Here is a 16,031-nt window from a genome sequence, read left to right as displayed (position 1 = left end):
CCTCATGAAACTGCAGAATCCCTTTAGATAAACCGGTCTGAAACCAGTTTAAAGTTGTAATGTAGATTGGCTCTCTGTCATTTTCTGATTTGCATGCTAAAGGCGATTTACCTGCTATGGCTGAATGGCAATACTTGCAGTTGCAACACTTGTTGGAATCTAGGGGGTTGTCTCCATGGGAGATTTGCTGTGAGTTGGCTGTGATTGGAGGTCATTCGGGGCACATGACATTATGGCCATCCCGCAGCCATCCCGGAGATGTGCGTGGAAAAACTGGTTTTCTGAGACTACTTTTAGTCTGAGTCTTTTCCTTAATTTGGCTTGTCTGTGCTTCTGTTGAGGTGTGTCCCAACCCTCCACATTTACTTTGGCATGATAGCCCTGCCCAGGGGTGTGTCATTCACGTGGCTGTGACCTCACTGACCCCAGTCAAGGGGTGTTCCCCCAAAGTTTCTCCTCCCTGTGTCATGGACCATAGTTGATTCATGGACAGGAATAGAGAGAAGCATAGTTGATTCATGGACCATAGCTGATTCATGGGCAGGAATAGAGAGGGCAGCTGTCTTAACTGAGGACAAAGCAAAATGTGCTCATGTTCAGAATAAACAAAACTAGGCTTAAAACTGCAAGATCCAAAGCTGGGGCTTCTCCTCTACAAAGTGTGGCTCCCAGGCAGGCTGAAAGATCAGCACCTCTCATATTAGAAATTCAGTGCTGCATAGGAAGCATGATGGTGATCCAAAGGTGTCCTGATTTTAAACCACTCTGCTTAAGCAACTGCATACAAAGTACAACCAAAGCTTTGTGTCAGCCATAAATGTTTAACTTAGGCCTTTTCTTTGTATTTTATCAGAGCTCCGGCTAGTGAATAGCTCAAGTCGCTGCTCTGGGCGGATTGAGGTGCTCCACAGCGAAGAGTGGGGGACCGTATGTGATGCTGGCTGGGATTGGCATGACGCTCAGGTGGTGTGCAAGGAGCTGAGCTGTGGAAATGCCTCAAAGGTGTTCAGAGGAGCACAGTATGGCCAAGGATCGGGTCCCATCTGGCTGCAGGGACTTAACTGTGCTGGAAATGAAACAGTTCTGACACAATGTCCCAAAGGGTCCTGGGGACAGCACAGCTGCAACCACAGCCAAGATGCAAGTGTGGAATGCTCAGGTAAGTTTCTATGAGGGGAAGTTGTTAGTGAACCTTGGGCAGAGCTGCATCATCATCAACATTTTGGAGATCAAAATCTTCTTTCATTCCACTCTGTTGTGCTGCCAATGCTGGATGGCTTAAGTCTTCTCAAGAAAATAGGTTTTTTTCTGCTTAAATAGTGTCAGAAATATTCAGCAAAATCCCAGACAGACAATGCTAGCATTTAAAGTAGGGATGGTTGATCAATTTTCTCTGTCAAGGTATTTTTAAAAAAATGGATTTACCCAAGCTGTACCTCCAAGAATTGAATGGACACCCCAACACAATTTATAGTTTGAAATCCATACATTTCTGAGCTTGCAGTGCATTCCATGAAACAAACAAGCAAGCAAAAGGATGTGCCCGTCAAGATGTGCATTTCTGAAAAACATGGAGAGAAAACACTGTATACACTTCTAAACTCCACACAAATATTTTAGTCAAGAATTCATACATTTGACAAATGTGCATAAAATACATATCAAGCCCCCCACATTCTTTATGGAAATGGGATGGAATGAGATTGGCGGTGGAAAAACAAAATCTACATGGGATTGGGCTTTACATATCCCCCTTAATTTGAAGTACCACCCCATTCCCCCAAATCAACTTGCAACTAGGGTTGTGCACGTACCCCTGCTTCATTTTGGATGCTGCTTTGGACTCTCCTAATCAGCCCTGCTTCAACTTGGACTGATTCGGACCCCCTCCACTTCAACTCAGTTCTGGATCTGAAGTGAGATTCGGATATCCAGACCACTTGGTTTGGGCGTTTTCCCATTGACTTGCATGAGAAAACACAAATGGCCTTACCTTTTCCAGTTTTCATGATAAATACATGAAACCTGGGGGTCTTTCTGCTGACATGGAGCAGATGCCACCTGCCAAATTGCAGACAGTTTGGCCCAGTAGTTTTTGTGCTAGGTGCAGATGAACTTTGAGTTTTTCCACAAAAACTCTCAAAGCAAAACACTATAACTCTCATCGCTGCGCCGCTCCGCCCCCTGCCTGCTTGGCTGTCTTTGGTTGAGTTTCCATGGCAATGGAAGGAGAAGTTAATGGAGGAATACTGGATTTTAATTTAAAAGGAATCAGCTTTGCTGCAATGTGGTCCATGTAGGGCTCCACGAGCAGATTCTTTGCATCGGTAAAAATCGTTTCACGAAACATACTTCCTGGTGGGGGTGGGGGTTGGAGTGAATGTCATGTGACTGGCAGGGGCTGCTCAACCAATAAGAGAGGCTTACCCTCCTCTCCCCGCCATTTCTCTTTCCCCCTGAAAGTCCAGATGCACCTGCATTTCAGGAGCAAGCCTCATTGACCACAACGGGAGTTACTTCTGAGTGGACAGACATATGCTTGCACTGGGAAAGAGAGCAGTAAACACTAAGGGGCCTGGGTAAAATGAGGATCCATAAAATAAAAAAGGGATCCTCCTGATTTCATACCATTTTTAAAGGGGAGACCCACAAAACCACCATCAAGTCACCAAGCACATCTGCCTCCACAGACTGAACCAGAAAAATCACGGATCCGCCACTCATGGGTGCAGCCACAGTGGAAAAAAATTGGATTCGAGGAAGGGATCCTTAGGGATCCTCATGATTTTTACAAGAAAGATACCCCCAAACACCATCATATCACAGAGGACATCTATGCCCATGGATTGAGTGGCAAAAAACATAGGTTTTGGGCTTCATAGCACCGTCATGTTATAATGCCATGGATAAGATGCCCAATTCAATATGGATCCTCTGAATTTTTACACTGGGCCCCCCCTGCCCAATCCCCCACCCCCACCCCATCAAAGCACAGAACAGATCTTTGTCCAAGTATGCACACTAAGAATCCCAGATCTGCTGCTTCCCAGCAGATCCCAGATCTTCTGCTTCACCTCAAATGGTGTGAAAAATCATATGAAATAAAGAGGATCCCTGCCTTGGATCTCTGTTTTTGCACCATGTCTGTGCCTACGAGTGGTGGATCCATGATTTTTCTGCTTCAGTCTGTGGAGGCAGATGTGCTCTGTGATTGGATGGTGGTTTTGGGAGTCTCCCCTTTAAAAATCATATGAAATCATGAGGATCCCTTTTTGACTTCATGGATCCTTGCTTTACTTTCTTCCAACACAAAGACAGAAACCAGTCCCCATTTTAACCCTCAGGATCTCTATAACGAAGGGGTGCTGTGCCTTATCAACTGAGGGGGTAAATTGCTGGTGGAAACACCCCCAAGGACTGCTAGCCATCTCCTGTTCATGAGGAGGAGACAGCTAGTGAGCAGCGGGGACGTGCGCCTCACCTCCTCCTCCTGCCTGGGTGATTCGCAGTGCTTTTTGCGTATAAGTCTATGTGCACATAGACTTCCAATCACCATGTTTTTTAAAACATAGCCATCCCTCCAGAGGCAGAAGGACCAGTGAGTGGAGCAGGGGCTGGGGGGGGCTTTCTCACTTCTCATATCCCTACGTAACACCACCAGAATGATCTCTGTCTCTGAAATGCAGCCATTTTTCTCCAGTTATTCAATCTTCCCCCCTCCTCCATCACTGTCTCTGATTGGAGATTACTGGGTTACGTTCAGCCCTGATTTGGCAACTAGAGTTTCCATTCACCAAAGCTCCCTTCCTCCCTCCCTCCTCCCCATCCTTCTCCTCAACCCTTTGCTGCACTTTCTGAAATTGATACTTTTGGCACCATGCTTTCTGGGTTGCTCAGAACGAATCACCAAGTCGGACGAGGTGCTTCGTATATAAGCTGCTTCACTCCAGGGTGCTTCGTTGCTATTCTGCTCCACCTCGTACCACATGGAAAGGAAGGAAAGGTTCCTTTTGTGCAAGCACCAAATCATTACTGGCTCCTAGAGGGATGCCGTTTTTCCTCAGCGTTTTCCTGGCAGACTGTATAGTGGGGTGGTTTGCCATTGCCTTCCCCAGTCCTAACTACCTTTTCCCCAGCAAGCTGGGTACTCATTTTACCGACCTTGGAAGGATGGAGGGCTGAGTCGACCTGAGCCGGCTACCTGAAAACTAGCTTCTGCTGGGATCCAACTCAGGTCGTGGGGAGAGTTTCGGTTGCATTACTGCCGCCTACCACTCTGCGCCACATGAGGCTCAATGGAGGTGGAGGTGCCTCCACATGGAGGCACCTCCAAAACAGCCCACTTCAACTCGGTATTCAGGCTTCAGACGGAAGCGGTGCACAGCTCTACTTGCAACACCCCTCCCCCAATGTTACTTATTGCCAGCCTGCTACAAAAAGAGGCTACCCTGGAACGGGGCAACCTGTTCCCTTCAGCACCCCATTCGCCCAAGTCATTGTGTGCCACTGGACAGGGATCAGCCATTAAAAAACCACCAACACTAATTTAAACATGCCTCCTCTAGTCCTTAATGCCCATTGAGGAAATATCATCTACAGTTGCTGGCGAAATGCATTTAAAAAAGAAAAGAAAAGGCGAACACTGTGCACTATGGGTTAAACATATGGAACTGAGCAAAGTTATACCCTGACCCAAACTGGACATATTTTGACATGGATCCAGTAAGCTTTGCTCTCTGGGGGCAGGAGAGTGAAAAACATGCACTTCTGTCCTAAGAGTTTGTGCTTGCTCTAGCCATAGGCCTAAAGTAAAAGCATTTAAGTGCAGTAGCTCAGGTGAACTTCCAGAAGAATGACCGAGATGCGAGTGCTGTGGTGTGGAGGGCCCAATCCAATCCTCAAGCTGTGCATATTAATGTGTTGCTAGGATTGCAGAGATCTGTGGCTCAGAGCAGTGTTGTCCAGCCTGGTGCCCTCCAGATGTTTTGGACTATTGCTCCCAACATTCCTGACCAATATCCACCCCGGCTGGTGTTGATGGGAACTGAAGTCCAAAATGACTGGGAGATATGATACTGGGGAAGGCTGGTGCAGAGGCCCTCAGAGGCCACTGCTTAAAAAGGACACCACCCTTCCCTTCCCCACATCCAATGTTCACCTCAGCACCCTTCCTATCCTGCTCAGTCCGTACCACCCCACCCACGCACACACACAGATGCGCTCTGCAATAACTATCTGTAGCTCAAGTTGTTGGAGATGTGCCAACACAAGTGTGAACCTTCTGCATTGACCATCCACCCCCTGGAATTGCTCAGTTTGAATCCCCTCTCCCAACACTCCCAGACTGGGCATGAAATGGGGACAATGAGGAACTGGGGTGTGGAGAAATAACAGTGCCTTTAAACATTCCAGGAGAGCTCCGATTGGTGAACGGTAGAAGCCGTTGCTCTGGGAGAGTTGAGGTGTTTCGCAACCAGCAGTGGGGCACAGCCTGTGATGACGAATGGGATATGAACAATGCTCAAGTCGTGTGCAGGGAACTTGGCTGCGGAGATGCTTTGTCAGCCCCCAAAGAAGCTCATTTTGGAAGAGGAAGTGGTCCCATCTCGCTGGTTGGTCTCACATGTAAGGGAACCGAAGACAACCTGAGATTTTGCCCCATAAAACCTTGGGTAGACCATAAATGTAATCATAGAGAAGATGCTGGTGTTGTGTGCTCAGGTAAGGGTTGGTCGGCTCGTTGGTATTGGTTGGGTGGATGAAGTGGCAAAGCTGTGACACAGCTGTTTTGGCCCTGAGGGCCAGATCCAGTGTTGGCAGGGAGCCTTGGGGGTGTACAAGTACTCAAATGCTGGCACACATGCACAAACACACATGCATACATCCATGCACGCAAATGTGCATGCACCTGCATACTTAACTACATGTACGCACATATGCATGTACACCTATACACATATGCACACACAGCCTCCCCCCCATGCAGCGATCCTCTACAATTGCTCAGAAGGGCCTGAATTTTATCCTTCCCCACCAGGGATGGGTAAAATCACTGGAGGGGAAGATCTTAACCTCACTTCCATCCCAGCAATCCTGCAGATGGTCACAGGGGTAAGGAGAGGCTACTCCGTGGTCACTGATGGAGGGTTAGGCTAAGGCCTCTTTCTCCCAGTGATCCTAATGGGCATTGCTCCTTCAGTGCCACCAGTATTTGTGCAGAAGCAGCAATGCTGATGATTGGGGGGGGGGATTTAGAAGCAGGGAAGATGGGGATGGGGTGAGCATGGGACTACACAACCCACATCTGGTGGCCACACATTGTGCGCTCTTGATCTATGTTATTTGCTTGCTGCTGCTGGAGCAAGGTCATGTTCAGGACTCTTCCACTATCAGTGGGGGAGAATTATTACCAGCATGCACCAGCTCGCTCCATTGTGTCTCTGCACTACCACCTTCGCTCATCATCTGCATTTTAACTGTAACATTAGCCAGCAAAGGCTGGAAACTAGGACAAGGTGTGTTTGCAGGAGTATTTGCCACCCTCTGTTGACATGAAAAAGAGTGTATCTCAGCCATCTATAAGCTGGTCTGGGAATGCTTGGAAGCACTTAGCCAAAGTTTCCCCATTTCCTAGTTCAATCAGGACAAAATCCCGCCACCCATGAACTAGCTATTCAGAGCCCTTCATCCTCATGCGACTGTGATGAGCCTTCTAAACAGAGCCACAGTGCCCCCAGCAGCATCTCTGATCAGGCACTTCTGTAGAAGTCCATAACAGACAGATATCCTGTGTTTCATTCCCCCCAAAAAACATTCTGATGTTAACCCTTTCCCTGCCCCCAACCATGCCTCAGCTAGTTGAAACTGGCCAGTCCTTCTGTAATGTAAGTGAAACATCATTAAGGAGGTGGAAACAAGAATACTTCCAAGCTGATTTTTCCCTCATATTAACTAACTAAGGGCACAATCCTATGCATGTTTAGACAGAAAGAAGTCCTACAACTTCCTCATGCTAGCTGGGGAGTGCTGGGAGTTGTAGGACTTTTTTCTGTTTAAACATGCATAGGATTGCGCCTTATGGGAGCACTCATAAGCTCACAGGGAGGTCAGCTGAAAAGAAACCTCACAGGGAGGTCAGCAGCGTTCCCTTATTTTCGCCGTAGTCTACGTAAATCTTTACGTAGACTAGTCGTGCCAAAATAAGGAACGCAAATGGCGGCGCCCATGGGCCGCCACCATTTGTGTATGCGCTTTTTTTTTTCCCCCAAAGTCACCCGTGATAGGCTACGTGACGATTTACGTAGCCTATCATGGCTGACTTTGGAAATCTAGCCGTGATAGGCTACATAAATCGTTACGTAGCCTATCACGGGTGTGTGGGGTTTTTTTTACCGCACTCTTTTTTTTTTGCAATGGCGGCGGCGGCAGCCGGTCAGGAGACCGGCCGCTGCCCTCGCCCGCGACAAACCGCCGCCGAGACCCGCTGCCGAGAGGGACATTCGGCCACGGTAAGGCCCATCCCAGGGGGGGGGGGGCGGCGGAGAATTTCCCCACCAATTTCGGGGGGCCGAATGCGTTGGCATTCGGCCTCCCGAAGATTCGGGGAGAAATTCTCCGCCATCCCTACTTTTAGTACAAATGGGAAAGAGCTGATAAACTACAGAATAAATACCATTTTTCTTTAATTGTTGATAAATATTCTCAGTCTCTGGAAGGCTGAGCATTACTCTGCAAATGATTAAGGCTTATGCATTACTGGGAGGTTAAAATAGATTTAGGGTGCAATTCTGTGCATGTTTAGACAGAAAAAAGTCCTACAAACCCCAGCATTCCCGAGCCGGCCATGCTGGTTCGGGATACCTGGAAGTTGTAGGAGTTTTCTCTATCTTAAAAGGCAAAGGATTGCACCTTTGAAGGATCTGGTGAAATTGCAGGGATGCTTCAAAACAATTTGTGACCAGGACAATGGCAACGAGAAACATGCGATTTTCTAAGTTTCTGGCTATTTTAGTAAGCAGATTTTTATTGCTGTTTAGAAAGGTATCTGGCTGAAGAAATTCCTTGGGTACCATTTAGGTAATGCATTTTTATCTTCAGTCTCATTCGAAACACTACCAGACCAGATAATGTTTTAAAAAGGAGAGATCTTTTCTAGTACAAAATAGTTTGCTTCTCCCTTTAGTCTTCTGAGAGGTCCATGTGGGCTTTAGGCATACATTGAAGAAATACATAGAGCTCAGTAGGGTCAGAAGACAGAAAACTCCCGGAAGTCTATGGATTTGTGGGGCACTCTTTCCTGAACAGGAACTTTCTCCTGTAAATTCAAATCCCATAATGGTAAATACTGGATTCATGGAAAGGAATAGAGGACAGGCATCTTAACTGATGGCCAAAAGCTGGATCTGTTCAAATAGGAGATCCAGGAGAAACACACAGACAACTTTACTTATTACAAAATAAGGACACAGAGAACAGGCCTAAATTTGCCAGGGGTCAGTCTTGGAAAATGTGATTTAATACTGAAGAAAAAAGCTTTCGGGCACCTCTCTTAAAAGAAATGATGCAATGCACAGGAAGCATGACAGAGGGTGAGTTGAGGGGTGAAGATTATTAGGTCAGGATGGCGTCCAAGGTTGCATTACTATGTTAAGCTCTTCTCTTTCCCCCATCAGAGTTCCGTCTAGTGAATGGCTCAAGTCGCTGCTCTGGGCGGATCGAGGTGTTGCACAACCACCAGTGGGGGACCATTTGTGACTCTGGCTGGGACTTACATGATGCCCACGTTGTGTGCAAGCAGGTGAACTGTGGAGATGCCTTACAAGCATTAGGTGGAGCACAGTTTGGACAAGGATCTGGTCCGATCTGGTTGGATGGAATTAATTGTACAGGAAAAGAAGCGTCCCTAAGCGAATGCCCAAAGAGGCCCTGGGGAAAGCATAGCTGTGACCACAGCCAGGATGCAAGCGTGAAGTGCACAGGTAACTTTTTATGATTTGATAAAACTAGGCCAAGTCTCAAAGCTACCTAAGATGAACATCAAATTCTAGTTAAGTTACACTCAGTTGTTCTGTCAAGTCTTTCCTGGAGGAACCCAAATAAAAGCACAGGATTGACACCCCCCACCCCAATGTACCTGAAAAATGGCACTGATACCTACCACCCGGTCTTTTCTTCAGTTTCTGCCCAAGGAGGGGTGTTTGTGTGCATTGTATGTGTGACAGAACAGTAGCCACTAAGAATTATCTACCTTTATTTAAGGAAGTATTTTCTAGCATTCAATGTTCATTGAAGAAACATCTCCAGCTATTCACTTTTTTAAAATTCTGAAAATATTAGAGCTCTGATTAGCTATTGAGAACATGTTTCTCACAAAAACACTTTAAGACTTGGAAGTGGAGAAATAAACTTTATCCATGGCCTTTAATCAATTCCAGACCCAAAAGGGGTTCGACTGCTGAACGGCTCAAGTCATTGCTCTGGGAGAATTGAGCTGCTCCACGAAGACCAGTGGGGGACCATATGTAGTGATGGCTGGAAATTACAGGAGGCCCAAGTTGTGTGCAGGGAAGTTGGCTGTGGGAATGCCTTGTCAGCCCCAACAGATGCCTACTTTGGAAGAGGGCTTGGTCCCATCTGGCTGGATGATGTCTCCTGTACAGGGAGGGAAGCTACCCTCCGAGAGTGCACCCTAAAACCTTGGGGAGATCATGACTGCAACCACGACGAAGATGCTGGCGTAGTGTGCTCAGGTAATGCACAAGAAGTGGTGTCTGTGATGCAGTGCCTGTGAGTGCCCCTAATCATGCTCTGTTGGAAGACTTGGCTCTCCACTCCTATGGAAGACAGGGGCTCTCAAGAGCCTATACCCTACCATGTAAAGATCTGTTGATGACAATGGGACAACATACTGGGTTGGTCCATATTCTGCCTTCTGTTGATGAAAGGATGCCTTCACCTGATTTGGGGGAATTTCCCCCTCCTCCACACACCACAGCTCGCCCCATTCAGAAGTGTCCTGTGACCCTCTATGTAGCATTTTCAGGGAGCTGGAGAGGTCTCCTTCTGCCAGCCCAGCTGCAAATGCCTAAATCTGGATCCAATCCATTCTCCTTCCTTACCCATATCACCAACATCCCATCCAGAAACACCCCCCCCACACACACACACACAACTGACCTAGAGCATGTACTGCAGAATAGGTAGGGCCTGGTCTCATTTTGGACAGCCCCAGGGTTGCCATGGAGGCCATGAACTCCTGATCCAGTCCCAAGAGGGCAGTCTGCAGATGGATATTGGAATCACAGTCTGGGAGCCTCCAAGACTATGACCAAGATTATCTGGAAAAGCTCAGATGGGACACTGTTAGGTACCAAGAGAATCCCCCATCTCAAGCACTCTATACAAAGAAAAGGCCAAGAAGGGGAGGGAGGAGAGGAGATGTAGTTTTGTGACTGACAGCTCGAGCTTTCAAAAAGGGAGAAACATTAACAGGATTCTCCTGTTTACCACCAATAGGGATGTCCGTCACTGAGAAACTGGCCCTTTGGGGGCTCATCAGACTTCTGTGGCGCACCCAACTCTGCTTCCTTTTGCTAGCTGAGCCATGTGGTTTCTCCAAATTATGGGGACTTCATAAGCATTTGTTTTGTGTCTTGATAGTAATTTGTGCAAACACAGATCTATGCAAATTATGGGCAAAATGTGCACAAACAGCTGTAATTTGCGCAAATGTTTTTTTGCAAAACCAAAAACCTATGGAAATTCCATCAGCTGGCCCAACTTGTTGTGCTTCAAGTTGGACCAGCTGGCAGAAGACAAAACAGAGCCTGGGAGTCTGCATCCATGAAACCTCATCAAGCTCCACCCCACAGACAGATTCTTCCGAAATCCCTAAACACCAATCACAATTTATGGGGCATTTTCTCTCTCAGCCACCACCTATGGGGAAACTGCTCCTTCACTGCACAGTGCCACCTGTGCAGTTTTTTATTTTTCGCAAATGCTTATATTTCAGAGCCTAGCTGGACATAGCTGGAGATGGGGAGAGCTAATCTTACCATCTCTGAAGCCTCCTTTCTGACTACACTTATTGTGAAGCAGGAATGAGAAACCTCCAGTCCATGGGGCTAATCCAACCTCTGGACCATCCCCAAGCACTACATGGAGACTTGGGCTCCCTCTGTACCCCAACCCCTCCCCTTCCTCAGCCCCCCCCCCCCTGGCCCGGATGCTACACTGGGGCTTCAGGAGGAAACAAATCCCACTTGTTATCTCTACTCTGTAATCAGAGGGCCATTTGACAGGGCAAGTGGCACAGAGAGGAACCCCGGCTTCGTCTCCCATGTACAGACTGGAGATAACAGTGGGAATTCCCCTTATGTAGCACATCGCCTGCCCTTCCAAGTGGCAGGGGGAGTGGCATGCTAAGTCCTTCCCTGCACTTCACACCAGGTGGAGGAGCAATCCTCCATCTGGCACCTCAGGCAGCGAGAGTTTGGTGTGTGCATCTTTTCCCCAGCCAGGGAAAGCACACACACTCCATGGCCAGGAGTGAAGGGGACTGCTTTGCGCTCTCAGCCTTTCCCAAGGTAGAAATCCCAGTCAGGGGGAAGACAAGACAAGACAAGCTAGCTAAGTCCCCTTTGCTTCGAGGAGTGAACAGGAGTGACGGGGACTGTGTGGAGTGAAGGGACTTAGCTGGCTCAACTTCTGCCCCACATCCTCCCCAATGGGGCAAGGCACAGAGCAGGCAAAGGTGCCCCAGCCAAGCTTCCAGGTGGATACTCCAGCTGGTGCCTTGGCTAGGGTAGCTTTGCTGCAGGCAGGCCTCTCCCAGCCGAGGCTTTTTTGTGGAACTCTGACCAGGGACCAAATGATGTAAAAGAAAGGTTTTAAAAAGTAATTGCCCTTTGTTCATTTCCCCCATGTTAGTCAAGGGGAGACACATGAAGCTTCAGATTTCCAAAGCAAGGCTCCATTTCAGACCTGAGGTGAAACAGGAAGGAAGAGCTTTGTAGACCCAGATCAGGTCTTCAAAGGTTTCAAGCTGAGAAATAGTCAGCTGAGAACACCCCACACCAGAAGCAACATTTTGGTGCCAGACCTAGCTTGTTGGATCTGAAATCACAGCCCAGGTGGAATGACAGCCATATGTGTGTTACTATGTTGAAGTCTTTTTGTTCTATCAGAACTCCGACTTGTTCATGGCTCACATCGCTGCTCTGGGCGGGTCGAGGTGTTGCACCACCAGTTGTGGGGGACGGTGTGTGATGCTGACTGGGATATATATGATGCTCAAGTTGTGTGCAGAGAACTGAGTTGTGGAAATGCCGCAGAAGCATTACTTGGAGGGTGGTTTGGCCAAGGATCTGGTCCCATCTTGCTGGAGAGAGTTCATTGCACAGGAAAAGAAGCATCCCTCAGCGAATGCCCTAAAAGTCCCTGGGGAGAGCACAGCTGTGACCACAGCCAGGATGCAAGTGTGAAGTGCTCAGGTAGGTTTCTAGGGTATAATTAGAGACTCCTATGTAATGCCAAATCTCCAAGACCCCTGAGATCCAGTTCAAATTCCTATTTCTTTACACTGAGTTTTTCAGCCAAGGCTAATGTTCTGGAGGAATTCTGGGTGGCTTAACTCTTCTGAAAGTTGTAGGCTACTGCTCACCTGTAATGCCAAAAATATTTAGCAGACACCAGGAAAAAGGGATGGTGTAGGCATCCAGGAAGGGGCTGGAGCCTGTTGGACTCCACACCGCTCGTCCCCCCAAACCCCACCTGCTGAGTTGCCTCCTCCACCTGCCCCCCTTGCACTGCATGAGCTGCGGAAGGGCTCAGCAAGTGGCTGATGAGTGTTGTGCTGCTGCCCTTCCCCACAGAGGCTGTGATTATGTGCAAGATGGCGGTTGTTCCCCATTCTTCATAAGACTGCTTTTATGGAAATAGCTGCCAATCATGTCATCTTTGCTAGTGTAACTTCACTGCTACTCTTCTGTTTGTGTAACTTCACCACTTCTCTGATGTTTGTGTTACTTCACATCTTTAAAAGTGCACATAAAAGGGGAAAGGGGGTGGGAGCTATAACTCCCAAAGGAGCAGAAATCCTGTGTGTACCTTGGAGGTTTGCAGGATAGGGACCAAACTTCACAGGCAGCCTTTCCTAGTTGGGAGGCACCTGTTACACCATCAATACCATGTGCAATTACCTGAGAGGAGGGAAAATCCCAGGTGCAGCAAAAAGGGGTGACACAAAAAAAACCCTTCGGGGTTTGCAGGATCTGGATAAAACCCTCAATTGCGTATTTCCTCCCTTAGCCATTGTTGGCATAAAGCCTTTATTCTCTAAAATCATTAAGCACTATAGCGCTTCAGTAATATAGTGGAGTTGCGTATTTCACCCCCTCCCAGATATTGCTGGCCGAGCCACTTCTGTTAACTTTAGCACTTTAGTGAAATTGCACAAAAGAGGAATTGCAGAAAAGTGCAGTTGCACATCCCGCCCCCCACACAGAGCCATTTTCCTTCTTCATGGAAAAGTGACCAGAGACGGAAAAAGGGGGTGGGAGCTATAACTCTCTGAACGTTTGCTGGAATGGGATGAAATTGTACAGGTGGGAGGCCTCGTGGGGAGCCTCTAGCAGCAGGAGTGGATAATTGCACAATTTTGCTTCTTCTTCATGGAAAAGTGTGCATAACAGGAAAAAATGGGGTGGGAGCTATAACTCCTTGACTGTTTGCTAGAATGGAGCAAAATTGTGGTGGTGGGATGCTCTTGTAGGGAGCCTTCAGAATGTGTACTGGATAATTGCAGATTTTAGCTTCTTCATTGAAAAGGGAGCAGCTCTTCCCCTCTTCCTGCATTTTCCCCTGTTCCCTGCCATTCTGTGCATAATCACAGCTTGGCTCACTATGGGGACAGGGGGCCCTGCAGCACCCATTGGCCGATTGCTGAGCCCTCTAGCAACACACACAGCATGGCAAGTGGGGGTGGGCGGCAGAGGAGTCTCAGTGAGTGACCAATGAGCACTGATAGAGGTGAGTCAGTCCATCCCTACCAGGAAACAACATTAGTATTCAAAGCAGCATCAGCTTTCCCCCAAATTATGAGTATACACCCTGAACATCCTCACAACCACAAACATTCCCTCTTGAGAAGAGGCTGCAAAATCTGGCTACAAACACTCGGAGAAATGTTTTTTTTTACCCCCACCCATATAGATATGCATGAGTGGGGGTGTGGGGGAGAGAGAGCAATCGATAGTAGGCAAAGGAAGAAGCAACCCCTCAAAACGGTACTGAAAACTCCATCTTTATGAAACAATAAAATGCCCAGCACATTTTGATTGATGACAACATTTCTCAGGGGTACAAAACTAAAGTTCTCGCATCAGAACAAGAGATGAAATCCTTTGGGGTTTTAGGTGCTGCCCCCTTTCTCCCTCAAGTGATAGTAGCCACCAGCCAACAACTCTCATTTAAGAAAGCATCTTGGTGGCTTTCATGCCTATTCCCAGTGGGAATCTCTCTTCAGTAAGCCCTTCCACACAGCAGGCAACCCCTCCCCCTCACACAGTAATGCTGCCACCAGGACTCTGAGGATCAGGACCACCCTTTTCACTTTGTCCTCGAGCTGTGAGGACTCACTGGCTTTATTCTATAACCTGTATTATTTCCTTTATTACCTTAGCCCTTGCGTAGCCAAGAGCAGAAGGCCTAGGGTTTGATAAAACAAAGGAACTTTTATTATTTACAGCATTAAGATGGTAAACAGTAAATAAGTAGTGTTTAAAGCTTCTGTCTATGTCTATCCTCTCATACAAATCTCTCTCTCTCTCTCTCTCTCTCTTCACAATTTTTTCCACAATCTCTACAGACCCTCTCTTTCTCTCCCTCTTGGGACTACTATCTCTGATCTAAACCCATTCTAATCAAAACCCATCAAACCCTATCTCTTCTAAACCTGCTTTCATCTAGTCCCTGTCTGACCCACACAGACAGAGCGCCCAGCTTATGGGCACACACACGTCACCCCTCCTTTACACACTCAGCCAATCATCTCGCATACACAATAAACCGTTCCTCCTGTTGCTCATCCCACTGGCACCCTAGATATACTCACTATGAAACAGCGTCATAACAGGGATACACCTCTGTACTTACAGGTTCAATATATACCTGCGTGTAATGTCACAATCTTCTAATCCACGGTATCCATTGGAGAAGCATCTTCAGCTGTTAGCTAAATGAAAGTCTTAAACTATAGCTCTGATTAGCTGTTCAGGGCATATCTCCATCAAAGGTGAGGTCACTGTTACTTCACGTGGAAAGGAGACGTGGCAGGGAGAGAGCAGCTTGCCTAAAACCACCCCTCAGACACCACTACACATAGTCCTTGGGAAAGCAATCCATCTTCCCCTCCAGGAGTACTTCATACAACAAGCACAGGATTCTGACTATAGTTCACATAGTTGGAGAGGCACCCAGATCCATGCTTTCCTTCCTATCCCAGTGGACCAAGTGAGCAGCCTCCATTCGAATAGGTCCCCTAAACTGGGCAAAGAAGCAGAGGGAGGATGAGTTCCTGGATGATGGAGAAATAATGTCACCTTTGAACATTCCAGGCCCAACAGATGTCAGATTAGCAAACGGTCGGAGTCGTTGCTCTGGGAGAGTGGAGGTGTTCCACAACCAGCAGTGGAGCACGGTGTGTGATGATGGCTTCAACTGGAACAGTGCCAGAGTTTTGTGCAGGGAACTTGGCTGTGGATACGTCAGCTCAATCGACCAAGGAGCTAAATCTGGAGGAGGACATGGTCTCCTCAGGCTATATGGTATCTACTGTAAGGGGACAGAAGATGCCCTCAGTGACTGTGAGGTACATATGTGGGGAGCTGGCTGCTCAGATGGACCAGATGCTGCTGTCAAGTGCACAGGTAACAGGCAAAATGGCACTTCAGGGTGTCATAGTTTGGCCTTAGAATCTGCCTACGATTGGAATTAGCATGGCGCTTTTGTCAAGAGCTGGTTTTTCAGGC

At 47.6% G+C, this 16,031-nt stretch overlaps 1 protein-coding gene across 1 annotated transcript in view; it reads left to right on the top strand.

The window, feature by feature from the left end:
* Positions 1-16,031, top strand: part of LOC146342050 (antigen WC1.1-like) — a 101,229-nt gene that overhangs the window by 73,185 nt on the left and 12,013 nt on the right. The window contains exons 16-21 of the mRNA XM_084805537.1: positions 854-1,159; positions 5,413-5,721; positions 8,673-8,978; positions 9,435-9,749; positions 12,189-12,494; positions 15,618-15,929. Coding sequence (XP_084661663.1) covers positions 854-1,159; positions 5,413-5,721; positions 8,673-8,978; positions 9,435-9,749; positions 12,189-12,494; positions 15,618-15,929 — 1,854 coding nt within the window. The remainder of the gene's footprint in view (positions 1-853; positions 1,160-5,412; positions 5,722-8,672; positions 8,979-9,434; positions 9,750-12,188; positions 12,495-15,617; positions 15,930-16,031) is intronic.

Source organism: Heloderma suspectum, chromosome 6 (genome assembly GCF_057233095.1).
Source record: "Heloderma suspectum isolate Gila_16-S chromosome 6, 16-S_ref, whole genome shotgun sequence".
In the NCBI taxonomy this organism is placed as follows: Eukaryota; Metazoa; Chordata; class Lepidosauria; order Squamata; family Helodermatidae; genus Heloderma; species Heloderma suspectum.
This window is presented reverse-complemented; position numbering and strand designations above follow the sequence as displayed.